The sequence below is a fragment of the Arvicanthis niloticus genome, chromosome 12 (genome assembly GCF_011762505.2).
Source record: "Arvicanthis niloticus isolate mArvNil1 chromosome 12, mArvNil1.pat.X, whole genome shotgun sequence".
NCBI lineage: Eukaryota > Metazoa > Chordata > Mammalia > Rodentia > Muridae > Arvicanthis > Arvicanthis niloticus.
The window spans coordinates 25,226,029-25,252,402 of NC_047669.1; the positions used below are offsets into that span (position 1 = coordinate 25,226,029).

General features: G+C 45.4%; 1 protein-coding gene across 2 annotated transcripts in view; it reads right to left on the reverse strand.

Annotated features, from left to right (window-relative positions):
- Arhgap31 (Rho GTPase activating protein 31) overlaps positions 1–23,466 on the reverse strand; it is a 111,407-nt gene extending 87,941 nt beyond the window's left edge. For both annotated transcript variants that reach the window (XM_034515714.2, XM_034515713.2), the window contains exon 1: positions 22,655–23,466. In XM_034515714.2, coding sequence (XP_034371605.1) covers positions 22,655–22,754 — 100 coding nt within the window. In that variant the 5' untranslated portion in view covers positions 22,755–23,466. The remainder of the gene's footprint in view (positions 1–22,654) is intronic.
- Between the last annotated feature and the right edge of the window lie 2,908 nt (positions 23,467–26,374).

The following is a 26,374-nucleotide window of genomic DNA, read 5'->3' on the forward strand; positions in this document are numbered from 1 at the left end:
CATTGGTACCGTGTATGTAGATTTCCTTATACATTTGGTAAAAATGGAATTATGTTATGTAAGCTTGCAAGCTTTTATTTCTTTTAAACCCTAGTGTGTTTTGGATATATTTTGGTTCCATTAGATATTATGTCATCCTTTTAACTGGTTATATTAAAAAAGAAACATTTTTTTTTCCAAACTGTGAGGTAGGCTGAGAACTATCTCCTTTTTATCTAAAGGAACCATCCTCAGACGTCTCGTCTCCCTAGACCCTTGGTCCTTGTGAGGAACTCACTGACCTGTTATTTCTGGCCAACACCAACAGGCAGCCAAAAAGGCAGCTGCATCTTCTCAAGCAAATGACCTCACCCTTCGGGGCCTCAGGTTCACCTTGCGTTAAAGGAGAGGCTTAGCTAGCGATGTGCTAAGATCGGTTCAGCTCGGAGCCGCCACATTAGCTTCGCGCTCACGTGTGTCTGTGTTTGTCTTGGCGCAGGATAACCCCAGTCCAGTGTAAGAAGGGGGTCCCACAGCAGCCGTGACTGCACACCTGACGCTATGCTCAGAGGTGCTGTTGGCAGCAGACAGAGCTGGCAAGGCTGGGGGAGGCTCATGCAGGGTTATGTTAGGGAAAGCAGCTCTCTTGATTTCCTTCCACAGTGGTGATGGTAGTGTTTGCAGAAGGCATCAAATTCACAGCACAGAAGAAAGTACAGCCTCGGGGGCCAGTTAGCGCTTCCTGAGCAAAAGTCTAAGCTATTAGGGTAGCTGTGATGCTTCCTTTCTGTTTTGAAAGTCCAAGTCTTGCTTATATTATCTGGTTTCCAACCCTCTTGGTTTTTGTACAGTCTCACTATGTATCTCACAATGACCTTGAAGTCTCAATCTTCCCAGCAGGTTGCAGGAGAGCATTCAGTCAGTGTTAGGAAGTAAGGAGAGCCATGTTGGGGAAGAGTGGGGGTAAAATTAGGGAAGCATGGGTCAGATATTTCTTCTTCCTCAGAGCTGTGAGAGAAAGCATCTTGGAGGAAGGGACATGTAAGCTGAAGTCTATAAGGGTCGGTGAGGCCCAAGTCATAGTTACATAGAATGATGTGGAGTCTGCTCACATAGGGGAAAACGCATATATGGAGGCTGGAGGTGAGGGGAATGTGGCACTTGGCAGATCTCCAGGAGCTCCAGTGTGGCTAATGCTAACTCAGCTGGGAAGCATTGTCCACTGAGGCCGCTGAGGAGGCAGGTATCTGAGAGGCTGATCTGTCTGCTATAGATGGAGTCAGGGTCTGTCCTGAGCATGTCAGGAAGCCATCGGAGGGCTTAGTAGCACATTCTGTTTAGACGCTCTCATTTTGGCCATGTAAGAATCTACGTGTACGGACATCCTGTGACACTCTATTAAAGCACACTAGGGTTGTGATTCCCTCAAAGATGGAGATGTTCAACTTCAGTGTACTCTTCCAGTTTGAGCTGCCGCGGCTTTTCACCTGCTTTCTGGCACATTGCCTGGGTCTCTGTGCTTGGAGTCAGGTTAGTTCAGGTAACTCGGTGATCAAGATGCCATGGGTATGTGGGTACAGGAGCCAGACGGCATCTGACTGACCCTCAGCTCCTGCCTTGATCTCTTCACTTAGACTCTGGCTCATAGGACACTGACTGACTAGATAACATCATTCATAAATCCTGAAAAATAAGTTTGCACTATAATTTGAAGCCTGTGGCTAGCAAATTTTATCCTAAGCAAAGTGAAAGAGAAATTAATATCCAATAAACTAAAGCTAATAGAAATTACTGACATAAATGATAATATGGCTCAGGCAACACGTCCAGTAGATGACCAATTTATTTATATTTAGTCAAGAGGAGGTATCTAAAGGACACTTATAAAACGATGATCCATAATAAAGAACTAGCTAAATACATTGTGATATTTTTATTAAAAATATCTATATTTGCTTGCACATATATGCAGAGTAGCCATGGAAATATCACTTTAAAAAATTAACCATCATTGCTTTTGGGGAGAGGAATAGGATGGATGTAAGTTTTGGGATAGGAGCTTGCTTGCTTTCTTTCTTTCTTTCTTTCTTTCTTTCTTCCTTTCTTTCTTTCTTTTTGCCATACACTTCAGAATCTTTTATACTTTCAATAACAGGAAAATGGTACTTGATTTATAAAAAAAAAAAAAAAAAAAAAAAAAAACCTTGTGCAGCAGAATTCCGTGTAGTAAAAAAAGAATAGTATGACCTTACAATTGTAAACACGGACAGTTCTCCAAGATTTATGATTATCTGAAATCAGCATCTCTCAAAACATATACATCTGTGCTGCCTAGTTTTATGTCACCTTGGCACAGTTAAAGTCATCTGAGAAGAAAGAACCACAATTGGAAAAATGCCTCCATAATATCCAGCTGGAGGGCATTTTCTTAATTAGCTATCAGTGGGGGGCAGAGTCAGCCCCTCGTGGGTGGTGCTACCCCTGGGCTGGTGGTCCTGGGTTCTATAAAAAAGTAGGCTGAGCAAGCCATGAGGAGCAAGCCAGTAAGCAACATCCTTTCATGGCCTCTGCATCAGCTCCTGTCTCCAGCTTTCTGCCCTGTTTGAGTTCCTTTCCTGACTTCCTTTGACGAAGAACAGAGACTGATATGGAAGTATAAACCAAATAAACTCTTTCCTCCCCAACTTGTTTTGTGGCCATGGTGTTTCATGGCAGCATTAGACATCCTGACAACAACAGCGTCCTATAATTTTTTTTGTGTGAAGAAGTGATGAGAGTCTTCTTATATGTGTATTTTTAATATATGCACAAAGGACAGTATCCGTGCCACAGCACAACACAAGTATGTGCACTTAAGTGAATTAAAACAAAAACTTCATCCCCTCAGTAACCCTGGCACCATTCACGGCTCAATAGTCAGACATGGTTACTAATGGCTACCATTTACCGCTTAATAGTCAGATATGGTTACTAATGGCTATATTCGACTCTTAATAGTCAGATATGGTTACTAATGGCTACATTCGATGGCACTATGGAGCTTTCCGAAAAGCAAAAGGTTCTGTTCCATAAATCAGGCCAGATGGGTAACTGACCAATGGAGTGGCAACTGTGTGAGATGGGACTCTATATTTTCTAAATCTTCTCATATTGTTTGATAGGTTTTTTTTTTTTTTTTTTTTTTTGTATAATTACTCTTGTAATCTTACAAGAGGAAAACAGCATGGCTGGCATCTGTAGCAAGTGTTCACACATCATTAAAATCATGTCCTGCATTTTTCGTTCTGTGTGCTGGCTGACTTTATGTCAACTTGACACAAGCTAAAGACATATCTGAGAAGAGGGAACTCTTTTTAAAGCCTTATTTATTTATTTTATGTATATGAGCACGCTGCTGCTGACACACCAGAAGAGGGCATTGGATTCAATTACAGATGGTTGCGAACCACCATGTGGTTGCTGGGAATTGAACTCAGGATCTCTAGAAGAGCATCCAGTGCTGTTAACCTTTGATCCATCTCTCCAGCCCAGTTAAGAGGGACTCTTAAGTGGGAAAATGCTTCCATAAGATTGGCCTGTAGCAATTCTGTCATGCTTTTTTTTTTTAATTTGTGATTGATTTGGGTGGGCTCAGCTCATTATAGTTGGTTATACCCCTGAGCAGGTGATCCTGGGTGCTGTAAGAAAGTAGGCTCCTCAAGTCACGACGAGGAGCAAGCTAGTAAGCAGTGCTTTTTCATGGTCTTGGTTCCAGTTCCTGCCTCCGGGTTCTGCCTGAGTTCCCTTCACAGTGATGAACAATGATTGAAACACATAAGTGGAAGTAATGCCTCACAAGTTGCTTTTGGTCACGGTGTTTATCTCAGATACTGAGATTCTAACATTTTACCCAGAAGCCAATGGAGTCACAGAAAGAGTTGCCAGAGGAGCGACATTAGTTTGTGGTTTACGACAACAAAACACACCCGAGTCAGGCTAACTTTATAAAGAACTTGGCTGACCGTTTTGGGGGTTCATGGGCATGGTGCTAGCAACGACTCAGCCTTGGTAAGGACCTTATAATGTGACAGCGGGATCCTGTGTGAGAGGAAGCAGTCAAATCCCATGGAGAGGCAGAAAGCTAAAGAGCCTGATGCCCCATAATGCCTCAAGAGAAAAGACTGTCAGTTAACCTCAGGATCTGACACTGGGCTCACATCTTAAAGGTCCTACTACCTAACCTTGAATACACTGGGGACCAAGACATGTGAAGTCTTGGATGGAAGAGAAACACACAAAGTGAGAGCCATTTTGGTAAAGACGTGATGAGATTCTGGAGTGAATGCAGTTGTGGAGCCCTCTTCTGTGACCATCACATCCCATCTTGCTCCCTTCCACGCTCTGTTTTTTAGTGACACATGATACAAATAGAGGAGTACCTGCTCTCTGGTGAAGTAAGGCTTGATTACTTTGGAATTTTATAGTTTTAGAGGAGGAGGTGGGCACTGGATTGAGGGGTCTTATACCAAGGAACCTTGAAGTCTCCCAAGAGATAAAGACAGGGAAGGCGAGAAGGACACTGCTTTGAGGTAGGGACAGTCACTTGAGTGGACCGGGAGCACAGAAGGCTGAGCTTAAATGAGGTAAAAACAAAACAACAAAAAAAATCAGAAATAACAGTAGATATCTGCTTGTTCAGGGATGACAATCATTCCTAAAAACACTGGAAGGCAAAAGGGGGATGGAACAGGAGCTGACCAGGAAGCAGATGGAGGGAAGTGTCACATAGCTTTTCGCCTCCAAGGAGACTTGGATTTGAATTGTTAAAACATCCTCCTGGTTATCCTCCACAAGACAGAGTGAAACCATATTTCCTAAGATGACAAATACATGTGACAAACTTTGAAACTCTGCTTTATAATCGCCTTGAGGCAGATGTCCCTCCAATCGAAAGAAGTTTATTCCTGGGGACATTGTTTTCTCAGCAGCAATGACAGAAACCACAAAAGGGACATGGTAGTTTTAAAGTGTGGGTCTTTGGGGACTCCTCCTTTATCATTTGAGTGCTTAAGGTGACAGGTTTGTCCCAACTGTTCTCTTCTCCCTGGAAGACTTTTGGTCAGGAGGTACCTATTCCTACAAACATAGCCCATGCAAGAAGTTCCTTCTCCCTAGTGGTCTCTTGAGAATGTGAGTATGGCGTGAGTGAGTTATACCTCCATGCCTTTGTGTGCCCAGAGCCTCTAATCTAGAGTATCTTCCCTTCAGGGAGAGACTACTCATCTTACAGCATTCCGCTCCTCTGAGTCAGATTTGATGTTATCCACTTCCTACTGGGATGTGTGTGAAGAACAGCTTGGGATGAGATTATGATTCCCCATCCCTTAGGGACAGAAAATGCTTGTTCATTCCTCTGTTCCTTCTGACTCAGTGGTTGACAGATGGCAAGAGTGTCACAAATGTTGGTCACACTTGATGTCCTTCTCATCCTGCACCTATAAGACCAAGTTACTGTTATCATGGAACTGACCATATGTGCTTTAAGAAAAAAAAAGTTTGTGGTTAGTTGAGTAATTCTCCCCATCCCCAGGAAGAGGGCTACATCCTTATTCCTGGAATCCTTGACTGCTGCCTTATATGGAAAAAAAAGGACTTTGCACATGTGACCAACCTAAAACTCTTGAGATGAGGAAGTTCTCTTGGGTAACCTTAGTGGTCTTATTGTGACCATGGGGTCTTTCTATATAGTAAAGAGGAAGATGAAGATCTGAGGGAAGAAGGCAGGGGACGAACACAAGTGATATGACGGGGCCATAAGTCAAGGCATAGGGATGGCTCCTAGAAGCTGGACATCGATATAGATGCCTCTGTCTCAGAGCCTTAAGGAAGAAACTAACCCTGCAGGCCTACTGCAGAGGAGCCAATGGTCACAGTTTGCAAGGGGCTCATTTGCTTCTACTCAAGGAAGGAAGTCATTTATGGAGCTCTGACAGCTGATGGAGGTGAGGGTCATAGAGGTCTACACAGGGCCAGAAACCTTGGGAGTGGGAATGAGTGACCAGCTGGCCTGTGCTGGCATCAGAATAGATTGCATGCTGGGATCTAGAAGCAGAGGTGAGGAGCCTGGATTCTCCATGCCAGGCCCTTTCATCAATCACTTTCTGCTTGGTCTGATTTTAAGACATGCCAGGTACCTCACCTACACCCCATTTCATCCAAGTGTCTGTTCTTGCTTCATAAAGTTCATCTTTTTAGTAAATTTTAATTCGTTTTGGAAAGACTGAAGCTGATTAGAATACTTCCCATTGAGGTAAACATAACTGATGGTCCCTTTAACCTCCCAGAGCCTTTGAGCCTGTATAAGGCATGAGGACTCAGAGCCTCTCTAAGTGAGGGTCTATAAATTCCTTTATCAAGGCAAGGCCTCTAGAACTGGGTGAGTCATCTGGTTGAGCATTTGAGAATCTCCTTTCACGTATACCACCTGGTGATCCCGGAATGTTCTTTCACCATCTCCAACTATTCTCCCTGAGGTCCTACCAAGTCAAGTCTAACCAGTTCACTCCAGTCAGGGTCGTATTGCCCAGATAGGCTGGCCTGGAATCTGCTATAATCTATATAACTCAGGAGAGTCTAGAACTTGAGATTTTCCTGCCTCAGCCTCCTAAATGCTGGGGTTACTTATGTGTCGCTCACAGTGCCCGGTTGTTCTCTAAGTTCTTTGATCTGAATGGCAGGACATTGAGTTCTTCACTGTTGTTGGCTGTTAGCTCTGCCTGACTACCCGGTAAGTTTAGAAGGGATTGCACAGAAAAACAGAGTCAGGTGGGCCTAACTTTGAAATGAATTTGCCAAGTACCACTTATGTGGTCTTTTCTTTTCTCATTGAAAAACAATGGCCTTATAAGTGAAATAATACAGCCACCAACAGAGAAATACTTCCCTCCCATGCCTGGACTGTCTCCAGAGCCACACCCCTGGAAATGGGAACTAGATTGGAGATTCTGAGTTTGTGGGAGGGAAGACCAGAGAGTTAGCATTTAATGGGGACAGGGCTCAGTTAGGGAAGGTGAAGTGATTCAGAAGATGGACATGAATGTGAATCATTCAGTATTACTGAACTGTATACTTCAAAATGGTAAAGGCGCTATATTTTAGGTTTTGCATATTTTGCCATAATTAAAAACAACTACTGGGTCTAGCTTGGTGATTGAGAATGGTCCTGGCTTTCTCAATGCCTTGGACTCTTATCTCTGTCACTACAAAATATACAAATAGTTAAATCCTACGAAGTGAAACTAATAATAATACCTACTTTTCATTATTATGTCCAACCACACTTCCAAGCTATAGTGACCAAAACATTATATCTGACATTAAAAACAAAACAAAACAAAAATAACCAAAACCCCCAAACCACCTACTTAAAATAACAAGACAGAATGCCGATCCCAGAAGTAACCCAACAGATTTACAGCCAGCTAAGTTCTTATAAAGGCACCGAGACTAGACAGCCAGGCTCTTCCATCAGTCGTCCTGGAAAGACTCGATACATAAATGCATAAAAGTGAAACAACAACCATAACTCTCACCTCATAATAAATCAACCCCAACTGAGTTGAAGACAAAGGTGGGACGCTCCCTCCCCCCAGTTATGAAGTAACTAGAAGAAAACCACAGAGAAGAAGTCTCAGGACAGGACCCCAAAAGCAAAGAATCCAAAGACAAAAGCTCAGGAGACCTCAGCAAAGGAAGTGTTCAACATAGGGAGAGACACCATGCAGAACAGGAGAAAATATTTGCAAACCTCTCATTAGAAAAGGGATTAATATCCAGAGCACACAAGGCACTCAAAAACAAAGCAGTAGAACAATCCTGTTAGTTGGAACCTGAGCCAGGGCTGGGGGTGTGACTCAGCGGGTAGAGTTCTTGTCTAGTGTGAGAGGCCTTGGGTTCAAATCCTCACAATGAATCAACTCGACACAGATGCACACCTGTAATGCTGGCACACAGGAGGTAGGCAAGAGGACCACAAGTCCAAGGTCACACCCTTGGTTTCATAGTGAGTTTAAGCCTACACGAGATCCTGTCTCAGGCAATAAAAGCAAGTGCAAATAATCTGAATATATCTATATCTATATCTATATCTATCTCAAAAAAGATGCAAAAAGCTGAAAGTGTATACAACAATTTTCAACATCAGGAAAATGTGAACCAGAGCCATGTAAGCTACCATCACATCCTACTTAGAATGACTGCCATCAAACAAGCAAAAATAACCCATGTCAGTGGGAATACAGAGAAAGGGGAAACCTCAGAATGCTTGGGAAACAACACTTCGTATAGTCAGTATGGAAAATGCCATGGAAGTTCTCAGAGGAATAGGAATAGAATCACCATGTGATTCAGCAATTCCACTTCTGGGTTTATATAAAAGATGGTGTATGTGGGGGGGGGGGAGAACAGTGTGTAGACGAAATTTCTACAGTTCTACATTTATTGAAGCATTATTCATAATAACCAAGATATAGTATCAAGCTAGGTGACAACAGGTGGATCTCTCTCTCTCTTTCTCTCGTACACACACACATATGTGTGTATATGTGTGTGTGTATATATGTATTATGTATGACACTTATCTGATGAGTGTACACACACACACACACACACACACACACAGAGGAATACTATTGACCATAAAAGAAGAAAATCCTGACATTTTGGCAATAAGGATAAACCTGGGAATAACGTAAAATATGTCAGGCAGAGAAAGACAAACACTGTTAATTGTGGTGAGCTAAAGAAGTTGGTTTCACAGACATAGAAAGTATCTGTGTTTACTGGAAGCTGAGAAAGATGTGAGTCCTAGAGAAGACAGTAATTGGGTAGAGTAGTACAGCTAGTTAGGACAAACTTAGTGTTTGATACCACAGTTGGGTAATTATCCTGAGTTATATATTTCAAAGAGGTAGTAGAACAATTGCAAATGTTTCTAAAACAAAGAACAGATCAACCTTTCAGGTGATAGACATGCCACTTACCCTGATCTGATCATTACACCTTGTACTGAAATATCATACTGTGCTCCATAAATATGTGCAATCATTATGTGTTAATGAAAACATAATACCTGTCTCCCAGAGTTGTTTTCAGAGACACATGAGTCAACACTGTGCAAGGCCCAGTGAGAGGCAGAGTCTCAATAAACAGAAGCCGGAATCCCAGCACCTCTGGCTGAGCAGACTCTTATCAGTAAACAGGTGGTACAGCACACAGTGCAGACACATATCTTGTAGACTATCCAGTTCTTCGCAGATCCAGACAGTAACAAGGGTTTTTGTTGTTGTTTCTAGAAATTCACAATAGAAGGGTGTTTTTAACAGCTTAAAACTTGGATAAACATCACACAGCCACCAACGACAGGGTTGGGGAAGATCTCAGAACTGTTGGGTAAGAGTCCACTCGGGGCCATGCCTTTCTGGAAGCTGCTTAGGAACCCAATACCTTTCGGAGACACCTACAGTCTAGCTTCTGGAGTCTTGGTAGCCATGGCTAAGGTGAAGACCCGGAGGTAGAGATAGTGTCCTAGAGATAGGCCCAACCGTCTTTAGAATTGGAGACCCCTTTCCAGCTGTAGGGCAGGAGCTGTCCCTTGAATAATGGTCAGCAAGTTGTGTCACTGGCTTTAAAGAAGAAGGGTTCAGAAGCCAAGGAGTGTGATTAGCTTCTAGAGGGAGCAAGGGTAAGGAAATGGATTCTTTCTCAGCGTTTCTAGAAAGGAACACACTTCTCACAGTAGTGTGACGAGGTTTGTGTTGGACTCCCAGTGCTGCCGATTCCTGCTATGGCGCTAAGTCTATGGTGAGCGGTTTTGGCAGCAACAGGAAATGAACAGAAGGAGCTATAGGCAAGGAAGGCCATCTCAATGCTCGAAGCTGCTTTAACTTGCTTACAACGATAAGTACCCTGGACAACTTCACTTGCCACCTGGAGCACTTTACAACCTATGCCTGTCTAGATCACCTTGAATGAGTGATGAGTGTCCCCCTTTTAAAGCACAGAGAACACACACACACACACACACACACACACACACACACACACACACGAATGACATACCCCTCAGTCTGTGCTGAGCAGGTCTGTTCCTGTAGCCTAGCAGAATGCAGTTACTTCACACTTAGACTCAAGAGTTCAGCTCACCTTGATGTTGGGAGGCAGGCAGACAGGCACATGCAAAGGGCCTCCTGCCCAGGCTTCCTCCTGGCTCCACCAAAGATGGACACAAGCTTTTTGTTCAGATTTTCCCTTCTCCTAAAGCCCAGATGGAAACAGCATGGCTATCGCTGTAATTACAAACTTTTACCACAGCACACATCCCCACCCTTATTTGGGGTTTTGTTTTAAGACTTGTTTCTTTGGGAGATTACTAAAAAAAATACAAAACTCAGAAAGTTTGTCATGGTCCCACCCCAGATATATTTAACAACAGATAAGATTTGTATAGCTGCTTTTTTTTTTTTTTTTAAATGCAGCCAGCCATAGAAAGTAAATGATTGTGTGTATCTAAGAGAATAAAAGAAGCAGCAATGAGGGACACATGGAACCGTGAGGTGTTTACTCTCAGGGCTTGCTCTCAATTTCCATGGCTCTGGAACTAGGTTCTGAGTGACGAGGTTGAGCCTGGGTATGATTTCCTGATACCCACGCTGAAGACAGCCACTGACACCTCTGTGACTCTGCTAAGGCAGCCTTGGTTCCTTCACCCTTGAAAATGACTCAAAGGAGAGTTTGACGTCACAGGGAAGCAAACTGCCAGGCTCCCTCCAAAATAAAGTTGGAAACAAAATTCAACAACTCCAAGACACTCTGTTCCTATAAAAGTTTTTAAAGTTTATTTTTCCCCCCTCTTCTGACTTAAAAAGTAAAAATTCATACCCTCTGTTGACATTGGGGGCGCAGGCAATAGTAAAAGAAATCTGAGGACAATAAAGTCACGTGGTTTCACTTAACTGCTTTCCCCAGCAGCTCCCTCACCTGGTGCTCATCAAAACAAGCCCTGGAAAGCCAGTCTCTGAGGAAGACGCTGACAGGAGGTGCCAGCATGGCTCCTATTGGTTCCTACTTGCGGGAGGGACCCTTGGGTAGGATCACGTGTTTCCCATGAAGCCACTGCCTGCAGGACCTGGGCAAACAGCCATTTAAACCTTTATTCCACATTCGTTTTGGTTTTAAGGGACCCAAAAATGGAATTTAAGCAGTATTTCTAAAAGTGTAATTTGACTAATTTTTAGTTAACATTAATTTTGATTTTTTTTTTGAGTCAGGGTCTCTCTAAGTACGTAAACCAGTCTGACCTCATATTCACAGAGATCCTCCTGCCTTTGCCTCTCAAATGGTATCAAGGGTGTGCACCACCCACCATGCTCAGCCTTTAAATTAAATCTTAAAAGAACAACTTTTTTTTTTAAATTGTGGCCTAAAACTTTTTTTTGAGTTCATTTTTCAAAATGTATACCTTCCCCAGAGACTATCCCTTTCATTCAGAGCCAGATTGTCTCTAAGGGTATAAAGGAAAGGGAGGTGGAATCTGCCTCATTTAAAAGTCCAACTTCAGATGGGGGAAGGATACAGGATATTCACAGATGACGTCATAGGTGTATTTTCCTGACCTTAAGCTGTAGGCCCTGTGCCCAAGTCACTACAAATTTTCAAGCTGCCTCCCTGGAGTCTTGCATTTAACATTGCTTTCTCCAGAAAGCAAAATGGCCCCCTCTCCGTTAACGCTAAGCTAGGCCCCTCATTCTAGCCATCAGCCAAACAATAAAGGGTTTTCCAAATATGTACCCAAAGAGACATGTGCACTTTGAAGGCCACAATGAAACTTAAATTAAGAAAATGTATTAAGAAAGCCAATAATTGATGCCAAGCGCCTGAGTCCCAAAGCGAGCAGCAAGACAAAAGCCAGAAAGGGGAACAAAACTATGCATTGAAGGGGAGGGGCCAACAGGGAGGTGTCGATTTTTATGGAAGAGCTGACATCACTGTTTCCCTGCAATACTCAGCATGCAGGAAACAGATGGCTAAGAAGTGTTGGAAGGGGCTACTTAGGGATGGGGCGGGGGCTTGCCGGGCTTCCAATGTGGCCATTAGGAACCTACATGGTTTACTTTGAAAACCCCGGAGTGGGAACTCTGTTGTCAGAGTTTTATAAGTTACTTCACATCCCACTCGAAGCTAGTCTGGCAGCACATGGCAAAATGGAACCCTGCAAAGCCCACTGCCAGCAAACCCACAACTATTCGGGCCCAGCGCAAACAAAGCCACCGAGAGAAACGGAATGTCCATCGGGTATGGCTGGAGTCCGCTTCTCCTACCTCTGGCTAGGTGACACTACAAAGTGGCTGTCTGAGTTGGTCCTCTCTCACTTGTCAAATAGACACAGAGTAGAACCTTCTACAATAGGACGAGGTTGAAGTTGAATATTTTAATGCCATATAGCTACAGACTTCAGCCATATGTGGTGGTACACACCTTTAATCCCAGCATTTGGGAGACAGAGGCCAGCAGGATATATATTCCAGCCAGCTAGGGTTAGTAAAACAGTGTCTCAAAAAAAAAAAAATCTCTTTCTAAATTATTATTATTTTTTAAATAGGGAAGGGTTGCCTGACAACCTGAATTTGATGGACAGATTCCATGGTGGAAGGAGAGTACCAATTCCCAAAAGATATCCTCTGACCTCTGTGTGTGCACACACACAATAATAATTTTAAAAAAAGAAAAAAGAAAGAAACAAACAAAATCAGGGTGGACAATATCTTCTTTTTCTAAGCATGTGCATGCATGTTTACATTTGTGCAGGTTTGCACATGCGTGTGTGTGTGTGTGTGTGTGTGTGTGTGTGTGTGTGCGCACACATGTACCTCGTGGAAGACAGAAGTTATAAATTCAGGAGTTATTCTTCAGTTGTCCGTCTTGTTTTTGAGACAGGCTCTGTCACTTGCCTGGAGCTCACCAAGTAGGCTTACCAACAAGCCATAGGGATCCACAGGTAGCCACACCTGCCTTTTTTTTTTTTTAAACAAAACAAAACAAATCCTCAAAACGTGTGTTCTGAGGATCAAACCAGGTCCTCTGACTTGCATAGCAAGCCCTTCACTGATAGATCTAGCATCTCAGGACTATTTTTAATTTGTTTTCACTACTCACTTCTTTCTTTCTTTTAAATTGTTTTGTTTGTTTGTTTGTTTGTTTTCCCCTCCTCTTTTTTTTTTTCTTTCTTTTGACAGGGTCTTGTTGTGTAGCCCTGACTGGCTTCCTAGCTGCCTTTAACTCACTATATAGTTCAGGCTGGCCTTAAAACTAAATCTTCTCTCCCTTAGTATCATGAGCACTGTACTATAGGCGGTGCCACCAGCACCTGCACAGTTAACATATGTATATATGTATACACACACACACACACACACACACACACATTTAAAAAAAAAAAAAAAAGAACTTATCTTTCCATAAAATGTCTTCTTTTTCTGAGTCTGGACAAGAAACAGGTTCAGGCACAGGCAGCCAAACCAGTGGTAGTTCTTACCCTTCCAGCTGCTGTGTGCTCACCTAAGGCTATGTTCTCGATCCTGCCCTGAAGCCAGGCTCCTGTCTTCCCCATCCCTCAGCTGCCTTTCCAGAGTCTAAGTTTCCCCCCAGGCTTTAGAGCTTGTCACCAATCCCAACTATCAGCCCCTCTCCGTATCCCTCTGCTGTTCCTCACAGTCAGATGATTTTTTTTTTAATTTTCCCAGCTACAAAAAAACCTTTGTCCAATGGCCGTCAGTCAGCTGCCTCACGTGTCAGCTCGCATGCCCTGCTTGTACACACTCTATACGTCTCCCCTGACTTTTCTCGGTACATTTTAGAAAGCTGTTCTCTTGCCTGTTGGTCACATGTAGGCCAAGATGAACTTGAGAGACCTTTGTAAAGCCAGTAGAATAGTGGGCCCTCAACCTTCCCAATGCTATGAATGACCCCTTAATACAGTTTCTTATGCTGTGGTGACCCCCAATCATAAAATTATTTTTGTTGCTATGTCATAACTGTAATTTTGCTACTGCTATGAATCATAATGTAAATGTCTGTGTTTTCCAATGGCCTTAGGCGACCTCTTTAAAAGGGTCATTCAAATCCCCAAAGGTTGAGAACCATTACAGTAGTGTCTAGCGCATTGCCATCCCATTAAATCTTTGATGCTATGATTCAAAGTCCCACCAAGATAGTTTCTGATTAAAAACCTAAAGATGGGGCTGGGGGCGGGGGAGTGTAGGTTGGTTCTACAGTGTTTGCTTAGCATGTGCAAGGTCATGGGTTTCCTACTTAGTACCCACTGCCTACACACACACACACACACACACACACACACTTTTTAAAAAGCAGAGCAAAACAAACCATAAAATCATAAAGCTCCAGGGAAAGAGATCTTCATGTGAGTTTTTGCAATGGCCTTTTCCAAGTGTTGTTGACTTACTTGTCTGCCAGCTATTTCCAGCTGTGTTCTAGCATCTGTAACAGTAAGAGCTGGTATACGTTGCTTTTCGGGGGTAATGAGTTCCACTCAACCTTCTTCCCTCTAAAGGCACTCAGGGCCAGCATCAAGCCTTGGGTGTGGTACCAGAGCCCAGCGTACCAGCCAAGCTTGAACTAGAACAAAAAGTGCCTGAGACTTGATCTCAGAAACTCAGTTGGTTCACACCAAGGAGTGAGCCTGTTTCTGTACCATTTCATGCAAAGCCTGGGTTGTTTTCTATCAGGGACTAGCTACAAACAGGACCATGAAAGAATTCACACCTCAAGATACCTAAAAGGCCTCCAACACCCACTTCCTAGATAAGAAGATAAATCCTAGATGGATACCAAGCAACAATCATGTGCCTACCATAGGCTCACAGAGACAGGCATGACATCTGTATGAGCTACCTCAGCTTAGCTTACCAGGTGCTTACACACAACCAGGAGCATCGAAGAGCAGTGGGCAGAATGGAGAAGGGACGGGGGGGGGGGGGTCGCTCTGACTTTAAGGCCATGGGTATTTCCAGAGGGAAGAGGTTTGAGGTTGCACTGGACAAGGAGGAACCTAGGAGGATTTGAAAGCTTGTGGATTTCAATAGGGGGGTGTGTGTGTGTTCTCAAATGCACTCATCAACTTGCAGAGGACAAGGTGCTTTTCGGGCACCAGTTGTTATGACTATCTCTGGTTTGGGTTGGGAGAAGCAAAGCAAAAGACAAAATATCTTTTTAGGTTTTGTGAGGGACAAAACTGGCTAAGTGCAAAATTAGGAATTATTTTTCTCCTGGAAGATATAATTGCAATCTAAGACTGTGCTTATCTTGCCTTTCTCGTCTGGATAATCTCAGTGAATAATTTAACCTCCCAGAACTCAGTTCTCTTCTGTAAAATGGGTGAGTATGAAAATGCCCGATCTTTAAAGAGGTTGAAGATATTCCTTTGTATGCACAAAATTAACTGTCACAAAATTTAAAAAGCCAATATTGATGCTCACTTCCACTGATGATAAAGATAGCAGTATGGTCTGGTTTGGAGCTCAGACTTCACACTCATTCCCTTTGCTTCTTCCCAAGAAACCTTCCCTCACCCCCCACCCCACCCATCCTACCTCTTTTAATTACCTAGGAGCCTGATGTATATAAAGCCTTTCTCTATAAAATCTTGCTTCTTTAAAAAAAAAAAAAAAAAAAAAAAAAAAAGGAGTGCTATCGTCCATTCTTCTCCCAACTGTTGCCAGTCTTTTTTTTTTTTTTCCCTCCATTGAAGGGTAGTTCTTTATCTCAGCCCTTATCAAAGATTACATTCAGGGAACATTAGTTCACAGGGGCCATCCAGGCTCCTAGAGTTCCAGCAGGCTGTGGCCCCGCCTTACACAGTACTTAAGGCCGGCCATTTGAGAGCAAGGTGCCAAGATCAGTTCAACTCAAGCACGGCCTTTGTGTTGGAGCCTTGGGAGAAATAGTTAAGAGAACTGGTCGGCGCATGCACTCATAAGCTTACCTTAGAGAGGGGGAGACGCAGGAAAGGGATGCTGCATTTGATTTAAACGTGTGGCGCACAATATGTGGGAAAAGAATGAATTCCGCATTCCTGGCTTCAAGACTGGCCTATAGCAACCACAATAAGGAAGTGGGATCTGAGACCCCTGGGCTAGAATGGACAGGCAGCTCGGTGTGGGCCGCCTGTTCTGGAAGGAATGAGCGATAGGACGCCCCGGCCAGGTAGTTTTATCACTACTTTCTTCCAGAAACATTAAGCTCTACCATATCCAGTAGCAGAGTGGGTGGCTGTTAAAGGCTCCCATGCCCAGCCCGGGTCTTGGAACTTTCAATCCCACCCACTCATTCCACCCACTGCTCAGAGCCGCATACAGCATCGAATCCGAGAAAGACTTTTTTTTTTTTTTTCTAGGGAGGCAAACCCTGGGAACAAACTGTCCCAGCAAGAGCTTGAGAATTGTCTTGGTCAACCAAACTCTGGAACTCTCAGTGTTTCTTCCCCTAACAAGAAAGCTTCCAGGGCTAGCCCACCAATGCTATACAATACCGGCTGGCCCAAGCACAACCAAGGAGCATGCAACACTGCAGTCTGGTTTATGCTCAAGAACTCGATTCTCTTTGGGTACGATGCACTCTTTTTCTGTTTCCCTCTGCTCCCGTCCATGAGTGACCCAAAAGCTCTCCCTTGTCCATCAGATGGTTCTCTGGCTCCAGGTAGTCAGGGGAGGAGGGAGTGGGCTTCCTGGTGGGGAATGGCACTGGGACTTGCTGAAGCCAGGAGGCATCTGGGAGGCTGCCAGAGGGGTTGATATGGGAGAAGCGAGGGGAAGGCTGTTCCTGCGGTCAAGGAGCTCTTGGCAGAGATCTGAAGAGCCTGTAGAAGGGGGCCATGTGATAGGTGGAAGTAGCTGTTTCCATTCTCTGTGTGGGCTGTTTGTTACATCCAGAAACAAAGTAGTCCCGGCTGGCTTGAGGGTTGGCCAGGCAGTTTGCTCTGGTCTTAATACCTTCTCCCCTTCTTTTGCCTCTTCCAATTTCAATCTGGCAGTCCAAGTTGGGGATGCCCCTCTATGCTCAAGACGCTCAGGTTGCTGTTCTGTCTTCACACTCTCCCCAACAAAGACCAGGTTTCTCTCTCGGATTTCTGAGGCCTAGAAGTAAGTGGCTGTCCCTGGTCTTTTTAAAAAGTTGCTATATAGCTCAGGCTGGAGTCCAGCTTCAGATCCTTGTGCCTAAGTCTCCTTGAGTGTTGGGATTACACCCGGCTCTCAGATCTTCCAAAGCACGTTTGTTTCAGGTTGAACATTTGGCCTGTGCAAGGATGATCTGTCTTCTCAGCAAAGCTGGGAAGTCCCTACATCAACCAGCCTCTCCGCCAACATGGCAAACAACCCTGCTTCCAGACCCTCTGGGTGACTGATAAATGTCCTCTCATCATGAGAGCCTCGGTCAGTCTTGGTGGTTGTGGTAGGGTAAGTTCAGGCTATTGGGACTGTAACAGGTTACCATGTGGGTGTCCCCAGATCGGTGCTTTACTCATATTAACTCAAGTGCTTTTCCATCTGCCCTACTACCTCTATATCACAAGAGGGGAAACTGAGGAACAGAGGCAGGAAGCAAAATCTCTCCAGGGTCAGCCATCTGGGAACAAGAAAAGTTCTAGGTAGGGGAGTTCCAGCAAAGTCCCCAGCAAAGTCCCCTGACTTGGATTAGGGAAAACTTCTAGAACTTTCTATAGCTGAGACCCAGTTGGTGAGGAATTAGCTAAGGAAGGTGAGTGAATGATATGCCAGAAAAAACCAAGCTGCTGAGGATACTGGCCCTGTCCTCCACTCAGCACTACATCCTAAACAGAAAAGCACTCGCTTTCTCACTATGACCTCGCTCCGTTTGTGTCTGTGCCCTATTTTGTCTATTTAACGGGAGACCAAAGTGCTCACATTCTCTCCTACAGCTGCCTCTTTAGCCTTGGCGGCTGACTTCAAAGTCAACTGGTGTGTGAAGGTTGGGTCACATCCCGAGACTCCGAATTTCTTATACCCAGAGCCCATCTTTCTTTCCCACTGCATCCAAAACACGGCTGGAATAGAGTTTTGTTTATTGAATTAATAAATAAAGGAAATGAACAAACAAAGTGAGGGAACTATCAAAGCTTCAGAAATAAAATGAAATGGAGCAACAACTACTGTTCCCACCGCTCACCCGCATCCTTTGAAACGCTGGGACTTTATCCCAAACAAGCTCAGTGCTGTATTTGCATTCCTCCATGATTCGTTATGAATTAAATTAAATATACATTATACCTATAAATCATTTTTTTTCAGCCTAGCAAGGATGAGAAAAAAAAATTCCTCCAAATTAAAAGGCTCACACTTTTTATGGGGCATTCAGAGTGGACTCTAGTTCTGTAAAGAACATGCCTACGAACCATGCACTGCATGCAGGCAGTGGCTCTCCACCCTGTCCATGTACCAAAAAACATCTGGGAGAAATCCGGATTCGGTTGGTTTAAGATGGGGCCTTGCATTGACATGAAGAGAGGACCTGTCCATGTCGCCCAGTCTAGCCTCAAACTCCCGATCCTCCTGCCTCAACCTCCCAAGTGCTAGGACTATAGGTGGGTACTACCATGTGCAGTGGCAGCGACATTTTCGAAAGCTTTCCAGCCGGTTGAAATCTGTCACCATCATTTGAGCGCCATTAAGGCACTAGGGTCAGATCCGTATGAAATTTCTCTATGACTCAGAAAGGTAAGGAAGTCTCAGCTCTTCAAGTGGTCAGCCCAGAGGACAAGACAGTTTCTCTCTTAGCAACTCTTATTTGCCCCTGGCCCCTGGTCCCATCATCCCCCATCCCTTCTAGAAGACCCAGAATATGTGGCTCATCAGGGAGAGATAGGAAAGGATCATGCTCGAATTCCATGGGCTTCACTCACTCTCTAGTGCCACAGGTGACAATAATCTAAGGTGTTTTTTAAGCTGCAAGGAATGACCTTCACACCAAGTAATCAAAAACAAGAAAGAGAAAAGCAGACTCCTTCTTACATCAGCAGTAGGGAAGGGATCCAAGACAGGAAGGGAGAGTTAGCTGGTCCCCAGGGGAGAACTTCAGATGGGGCAGCAGACACTCTGCTGGTGGGAAAGTAAAAAGAGACCCCAGCAGCCACCTTGTGGCCTCCTGTGGTGTTCTTTCTTATCAGGGGAGAGAGAGAGAGAGAGAGAGAGAGAGAGAGAGAGAGAGAGAGAGAGAGAGAGAGAGAGAGAGAGAGAGAGAGAGAGAGACAGAGAACACCAAAGAAGGGGAACCCAGAAAGAAGGGGAACCCAGGCTGGGGGTGTACGTCGCTACCTTTGGAGAACCCATGAGAGTTTGATGCACAGCGCTGGGGGTTGAGGGGAGAAGTGGGAAGTTGTCACGCCAGGCTTCTATGCTGCCGGGAATTGCAGCAGGGCCAGACCCTGACGTCTATGTGGCTACTGTCGGAACTGTATATTTGATGCGTTTCTATGAGAAGGCAGCTCAGATTTCATCAGCTTCCCAAAGATTAAGCATGATAGCTGGCCATGAGTAATATTCACTTCAGGCTGGAAAAAAAAAATCTGTCCCTTGCTCACCCTGCCTTGTCTGATTTGTCCAATCGGAGGTAGCAAGGTTTGGCTTGGTGAATTGGAGAAGTGGCTAACAGCCATCCTTCGAGGTGGTTCCCTTCTACCCCCAAGAGCCCTCACCCAGCGTGCAGCTTCCCTACCATATCCAGAAGGCCCAAGCCTGGCTTAGCAGGTGCTCTACTCCAGCTTGGGGCTTCGCTCCCTGGGCATCTTGCTCACTTCTCTTTTACTCTTGTGCTGCCAAACTGAAATCCATTCCCCTTCCATTTCTACCTAGGTCCAGTGCCCTCTGCCCTTTGACCCCAAAGTTCAGTGATCAGTACATGAGTCTCGAAAGGCCCTTCCCAGGTTCCTGGTTCCTGGTTCCCTCTCTGATTTACCTCCTCCAACATCCTGAGATGCTCTCCCAAGGTCGTGGGCAAAAGGGCAGTACACTCCTCAGCCTCTTCTCGCCCAGGACAGAGACTGGGTCTTGTCTGTTAACTAATATATGTCTCTATACTGTTTTAGAGAAAACCATTTATCAATTCTATCATCATCATCATCATCATCATCATCATCACCATCATCTACACACAGGAAAGCAATGAGTTTTCCCTGTGTGGGGGCAGAAATTCTATTTAGTCTCGTTTATGTAAACTGCTTATTATTCATGGTTCATTTCCACATTGTACAATGACCGTGTGGCGATCGAGAGTGCCAGATGCTTTTCATTTAAAGACCAAACTCTATCCAGGTATGACCAGTCTTAAAGGTTGCTGCTGTGTGGGTAGGGATGTTTGCTTTCACTCTGGGGAGGGGGAACATTAAAGGAGAAGGTTGATTTACACACAGGAGCCAGAAAGAGGTCTGGGCCCTCTCCATCCTTTGTGATGGATGAGCCTTGTGTCTCTATGGAGATGAGTTCTCCTCTTAGCTTCCTCCCCTCCTTGGCAGGATGGGAAACATGGAGTTCCAAGCACTTTTCCTACCCAACATCCTTTCCCTCCCTCCTTTCCTATGTGAAATACAGATGTCAACACACAAAATGGGTTTGAAGGAGGCGCTGCCTGAGGGCTCCTCTGAAGTTCTTTCCCAGAGCCTGAGGGTTTTCAGGTTCTTCCTTAACCCAGGACTTTATAAGAATGGGCTGTGGCTGGTAAGCCTTATACAACTCTTACAGCCTGTGGGTGTGTGTCCGTGTCCATGTGATTGTGTCTGTGCATGTGTGTGTGTCCGTGTGTGTGTGTCTGTGTGTGTATGTGTCCATGTGATTGTGTCTGTACGTGTGTCCATGTCCATGTGATTGTCTGTACATGTGTGTGTGTGCATGTGTGTGTCCGTATCCATGTTATTGTTTCTGTATGTGTGTGTGTCCATGTGATTGTATCTGTACATGTGTGTGTGTCCATTTGATTGTGTCTGTCCATGTGTGTGTGTGTCCATGTGTGTGTAGGTGCCTCAGAACAACTCCAAAGTCACAGAAGGTGGCATCCCAGGAGCATGCCCAGCGTACCTACAGATTAACACGAAGAGACCCCTGTAAAACCAAGGGGAGACAAACATTTTGTTCTTAACCACTGTGGTTAAGATGTGTACTTGGGGCTCTGTCAAAAAAATTTTTTTTAAACCCTCAGTCCAAGTGATTTTATTTCAAAAAAGACCTTTCCGGAGTGTTGTTGAGATTTAAATGAATTGACTTCAGTTATGCCTCAATTTCAGAGTCGGTTTTGAAAACCAGTGGCTCCCTGAAGCTCTAAAATACTAAGCCATTTGTCCTAATGACACAGCAGACTCTGGACTCCCGAATACCACAGGAATATCACACCACTGCAAATTACTAGGGGTGCTGAGTCTTCAAAAAGGGGAACGGAAACAAAGGCCCTGCACTGTTTCTGGGATGCACCCTTGATATGGACCAACCCAGTTGTTTGGGGGAGAGTTTTCCTGAGGCAGAATCGTTCAGAGCAGTTACATGGCCCTAAGTTTTCTTTTGTTGTATTTATCTATGTATAATGAGAGATATGTGTAGTGGGCTCTTCCCTTTCTCTGAAGTTTTCAAAGGATTTCTTTTCTTTTCTTTCTTTCCTTTTTCTTTTTTCTTTCTTTTTTTTTTTTTTTTGGACACGGCTAAGTGCAGAGTCAGTCGAGTTTACAAAAGGAGTCATTAATGACTTAATGCCCAATCCCCCACCTTTCCTATATTAAAAAGCTCCATATTTACCCTCCAACGGTGTTATCACAGCGTAGGTTGTTTTCATTTTTCCCCACCCAACAAATGTTTAAATTGTTTCCTCTGGCTCCTCTTTTTCTTTTTCCAAGCTGACTTCGAAAACGGAGACACTCTTCTGAATCCTAAACTATTTTAAAGTTGAGGCCTTCCTCTGACCTTTTACAACACACTGCTCGCAGGACACATCAAACGCCCCTCTGAAAACCCACGAGGGTCTGGTGGTGGGGGCGGGAGGGGGGCACGGTCGGGGGAGGTACTGTATATTTGGCATCAACTCAGAAATACAGAAAATGTTTGTGCAACCACTCCCCCAGCCAGGATTCCCCACCCCACCCCCACCACACTGCCTCCCACCACACTGATAAAAAAGGATGTGAGCCAGTGAAACCCTACAGTACAGGAGGCACATTTTAGATGGTCACGGTGATACATCCAGAGACACCGACTGATGACGATTCCCCACACGTCAGTCACCCCCTCATCTTTCCATTCCAACACCCAAAGTTTAAGACTCGAGCCTCCTTCCCGGGGTTCAACTTCAGGAATGGCCAGTTAATGCCACAGCTACACCACTGCTCATCAACCGCTCGCTCGTGTGACACGTCGGAAAGACAGACCCAGCCCCTGAACTGCGGGGTGGAGGCGTTGTGGTTAAGAACCGTGTACTTTTTTTCTTCTTCTTCTATTAAACTACAGTGAGCGCACGAGCCTGGAACACATTAACTTGTGAACTGTATCCAGCACACCCCAAGAGAAATTCATCGCTCTTAAACAAAAAAAAAAAAAAAAAAAAGGGGGGGGGGGGAGTACAAGTACATTACCATCCTGTCCCGAGCTTTCCAGATACTCCGTCAGGTCACATCCAAACGCACTGGCAGCTCCCTTTCGTTTCAGCTTCTGCTTGGCACCCTTGTTCTTCATGAGTTAGTCCCACAGAGGCTGCCCCTCCGTCTGCGCTCTCTGCTCTGCACCGCTGATGAGGGTTTCGGGGTCGGGTCACCGGGGCAGAGCGGCGCCGCGGGTCGGCATGGGCGCGCAGATCGGGCCGTGCACCGCCCCGGGCGGGTGTCACCTCCCTACTCGGGCTCCCGCGGCGTCTCCCCGCGCTTCTCCGCTGAGCCTTGCGAGGAGCCGGGGCGCGGCGGTTAGGGGACCGCCCCGGGGCTGAGTGTGCTCCGCCCTAGGCCCGCGCTCTGCCTTCAGAGCGCTGGAGTACCGCGAACAGCCAGCATCCCGTCCCCTCGCCCGCCCTCGCGCCGTCCCTTTTTTCCTGTCTTACAAATCCCAGGATCGTCCAGCTCAGGAAGCGCTGGAAGGAAGTCAGCTCGGGAGGGGGGCGGAGGTTGGAAAATTTTGGCAGCTCTGAGAGTGTGTGTGTGTGTGTGTGTGTGTGTGTGTGTGTGTGTGTGTGTGTGTAGTCGAAGGAAGTAAGTGGGTGGGTTGAGCTGCGCGGGCTGGGGGAGAGATCGCGCTCTCCCGAGGTGACTCTACGAGTCCAGAGTATCGCCCAGGGCCGCCCCGGAGGAAATCGGCCTCGCGAGGAGCCGGCGGCCGCCCGCCCGCTTCCTGCCGCCAGTCCGGCTCTTTGCTCAGCGCAGGAGGCGGCGCCGGACTCGGCAGGGAGGGCTCGGGATGGGTGCTCACGGAGTTATCCTCCTTGTCATCCCAGTCCTGACACTTTCTATTTCAGTGCCTGCCTTTCTCCTCCTCCAACACTTAAGTGTAGTGACAGTAACAAAGACTGGGATTCCAGAAACCTGACCCGCAGAGTCTTTACGTTGGCCACTCCCATCTCTCTTTGCCTAAGTCTGCGGTCCCTGAAGCCCAGACGTCTCCTCTCCCACGCTGAGGTTAGGATACCCTCCGGCGAGAGAGAGAGGTGCAGCTTTGTAACCACTGCCCGGGAAGTTATACTTCTAGTTACAAATTCAAGTTCAGGCACACACTTACACACACACACACACACACACACCACTGCGACCTTGCTAAATGAAAGAGATTTGAGCAAAGAAACTAAGATTTAAGGGAGCTCTGACATTTTGCCAGTCTCCCAGGTTGTTTTAAAACTTGAGGCGTGTGCCTTCAGGCAGGCATGTTTTTCCTTCCCTTAGTTGGAATTCCTTGACTTGTGTGTACTCAGCACACAGCGAACACTTAAAGTCTTGTGCCTTGACAATTCGAAGATTAGATTAAACTTCCTGTATATATTCAAATCCATATATAGGCTTGAAGGGTAGGGATATTTATATGGCTGGCAAAAGTATTATGTGTAGTATTTTAGTTACTGATTCCCCTTAAAAGTCACTTATGTTTCATCCTGGTAGTTTATGAACTTTGAACTCTGACCTTCTCTCTATGTCCAGACATAACCTGATAGCCAGCCTACCAAACCTGGCCTACAGATGTGTTTTGTTTGGAACTACTCTTTAAAGAAAAATTATTAGCCAACACTAAAGAATTAAGATATATCTCCATAAGAAATCTGGATTTCTGTTGTCTCCTGAGGGAAGGAAGCTCTGGTTATACCACAAGTGTGTTCTCATATAGCAAGAAGTGTGGAGGCTAAGAAATGACAGGTGGCTTTAGAGATGAGCCTTCTAGTTTGGAACCACCTCTGCCTATCTTCCAGCCTTTGTACCCGTCTGATATCTGGAGCCACTGGAGTCCCTGCCCAGTCCCCAAGCTCTCCTTCTTTCCACTTTCCTGTCATTCTGTGACACCATCAACTAACTACTGACTCATTGGTCTCTCTCCTCCTACTTCCAAGATAGGCCAGCCTCAAAAAGAGGAGTCCTTCACAATGCCTCTCAATTGGGGTTCCTCATGGTCAGGCCTCCTTGGCAGCAAATACCTACTCCTCAATGGTTAGGACACCCCCCAACCCCACACCATTGGCTAATCTAAGCTCCTCTTCCTTCCTACATGCTAAAAGCCCAATGGGTCCTCCTGAAGCTCGGCTGTTTATGGGCTTGCCTGCTCAAAATCTATCAATGGCTCTCTGTTTCTGATGGCCAGAGCAGCAATTCCTAAGCTTCCTGTAAGTTGCTTGGATTACTTTATATAATGGCTTATTTCTCCTTTTATTTCTTAAGAATAAGCTCTTCGTGGAACCGTGATGGTCTCTGTGAACATTTGCTTAGTGGTTTACTTCGTCAAGAGCTCTCAGGGTCTCTCTCTCTCTCTCTCTCTCTCTCTCTCTCTCTCTCTCTCTCTCTCTCTCTCTCTCTCACTTTAAGCAGGACCATGATGTGTGTGTGTGTGTGTGTGTGTGTGTGTGTGTGTGTGTGTGATCAGATTTGGGTCCCAGGGTTTTTCCATTGTACTGAAGTTTTCCTAGGATGCAAGGTTATACGGTGATAGGGTAGGAATGTTCACCGAAGGGGGGAAAAAAAAAACTATTTGGTGATAAGTTATGCCTTGTGTGAATTTTCTGGAAAAGTGTTTTTGCCTACTGAGACCGTCCTCTAAATAGTCGTGTGGTTGCTTACGATCCCCTACCTATACCTACTGAGGACTGATGGCTTCCAACAATGTCATCAGCTTTCTTTGCTGCCAAGGAGTGGAGCAATCATCTCTGTCATTTGTAAAAGGAGTGGGCATCCAGTATTGATAGGTTTGAGCATCCCTTGTGGTCCCAGCCTTGACCCAGTTTGCCCAGAAAACTAGGTTGAGCATCATCAATTGCATCCTTCATCTTCCTCTCCAGGTGGCCAGTTCAGTGCTCTCTCTCCTAAGACTCCTCGTCCATGACGTGGATTTCATGTTCTCAGGTCCTAGAATGCCGGCTTGTCGACTAGCCAGATGCATTTCTTCCCTGCCTCCTTCTCTCCCTGCCTCCAGCTGTCCCTGTTTTAAAGGTATCTGGGGTGAGATCAACTGCTAGGGAAGTCCTTCTAGGACAGTGGCTTGTGACTTACCTGGTCTTCCATACTCCAAGGTTCTGAGGCCAACAGAGAAGAGGATGATCGGGGGAAGTCCACTTCAGAAATCTGGCGTCCAGGCTCCATCACGGTACTCCTTATAAGCTTAGGTTACAAACGGTTGCCTCTGAAGGTCCAGGTGAGGTGGACTAAGCTGTCTCAGAGGGCGTGCAAACTGCAGAAGGCACACTACCGATCCCTAACAAAGCACAGGCAAAGAGCTTTATAAAAGAAAAGGAACCGGAAGTGGAATCAGCTTTCCATCCGTTACCCAGTGTCCTGCCATCTTCATTGCTCTGAAAGCCAGTGTTGCTTCTAACAGGACTTCCAAGAGCAAACGGCGGAGATGTTGAAAACGAGAGTAAAGGGATTTAAAAGACTCTGCCCGATCTCAAAAGCATTATAGAGGGGGCTGGAGAAATGGCTCAGAGGTTAAGAGGTTAAGACCTCTTCCAGAGGTCCTGAGTTCAATTCCCAGCAACCACATGGTGGCTCACAACCATTTGTAAGGTCTGGTGCCCTCTTCTGGTGTGTCTGAAGGCAGTGACAGTGTGCTCACATACTTAAAAGCATTTTTTTTTTTTTTAAGTGGTATGGAGTCATGTGTCTGTATGCCTGCCT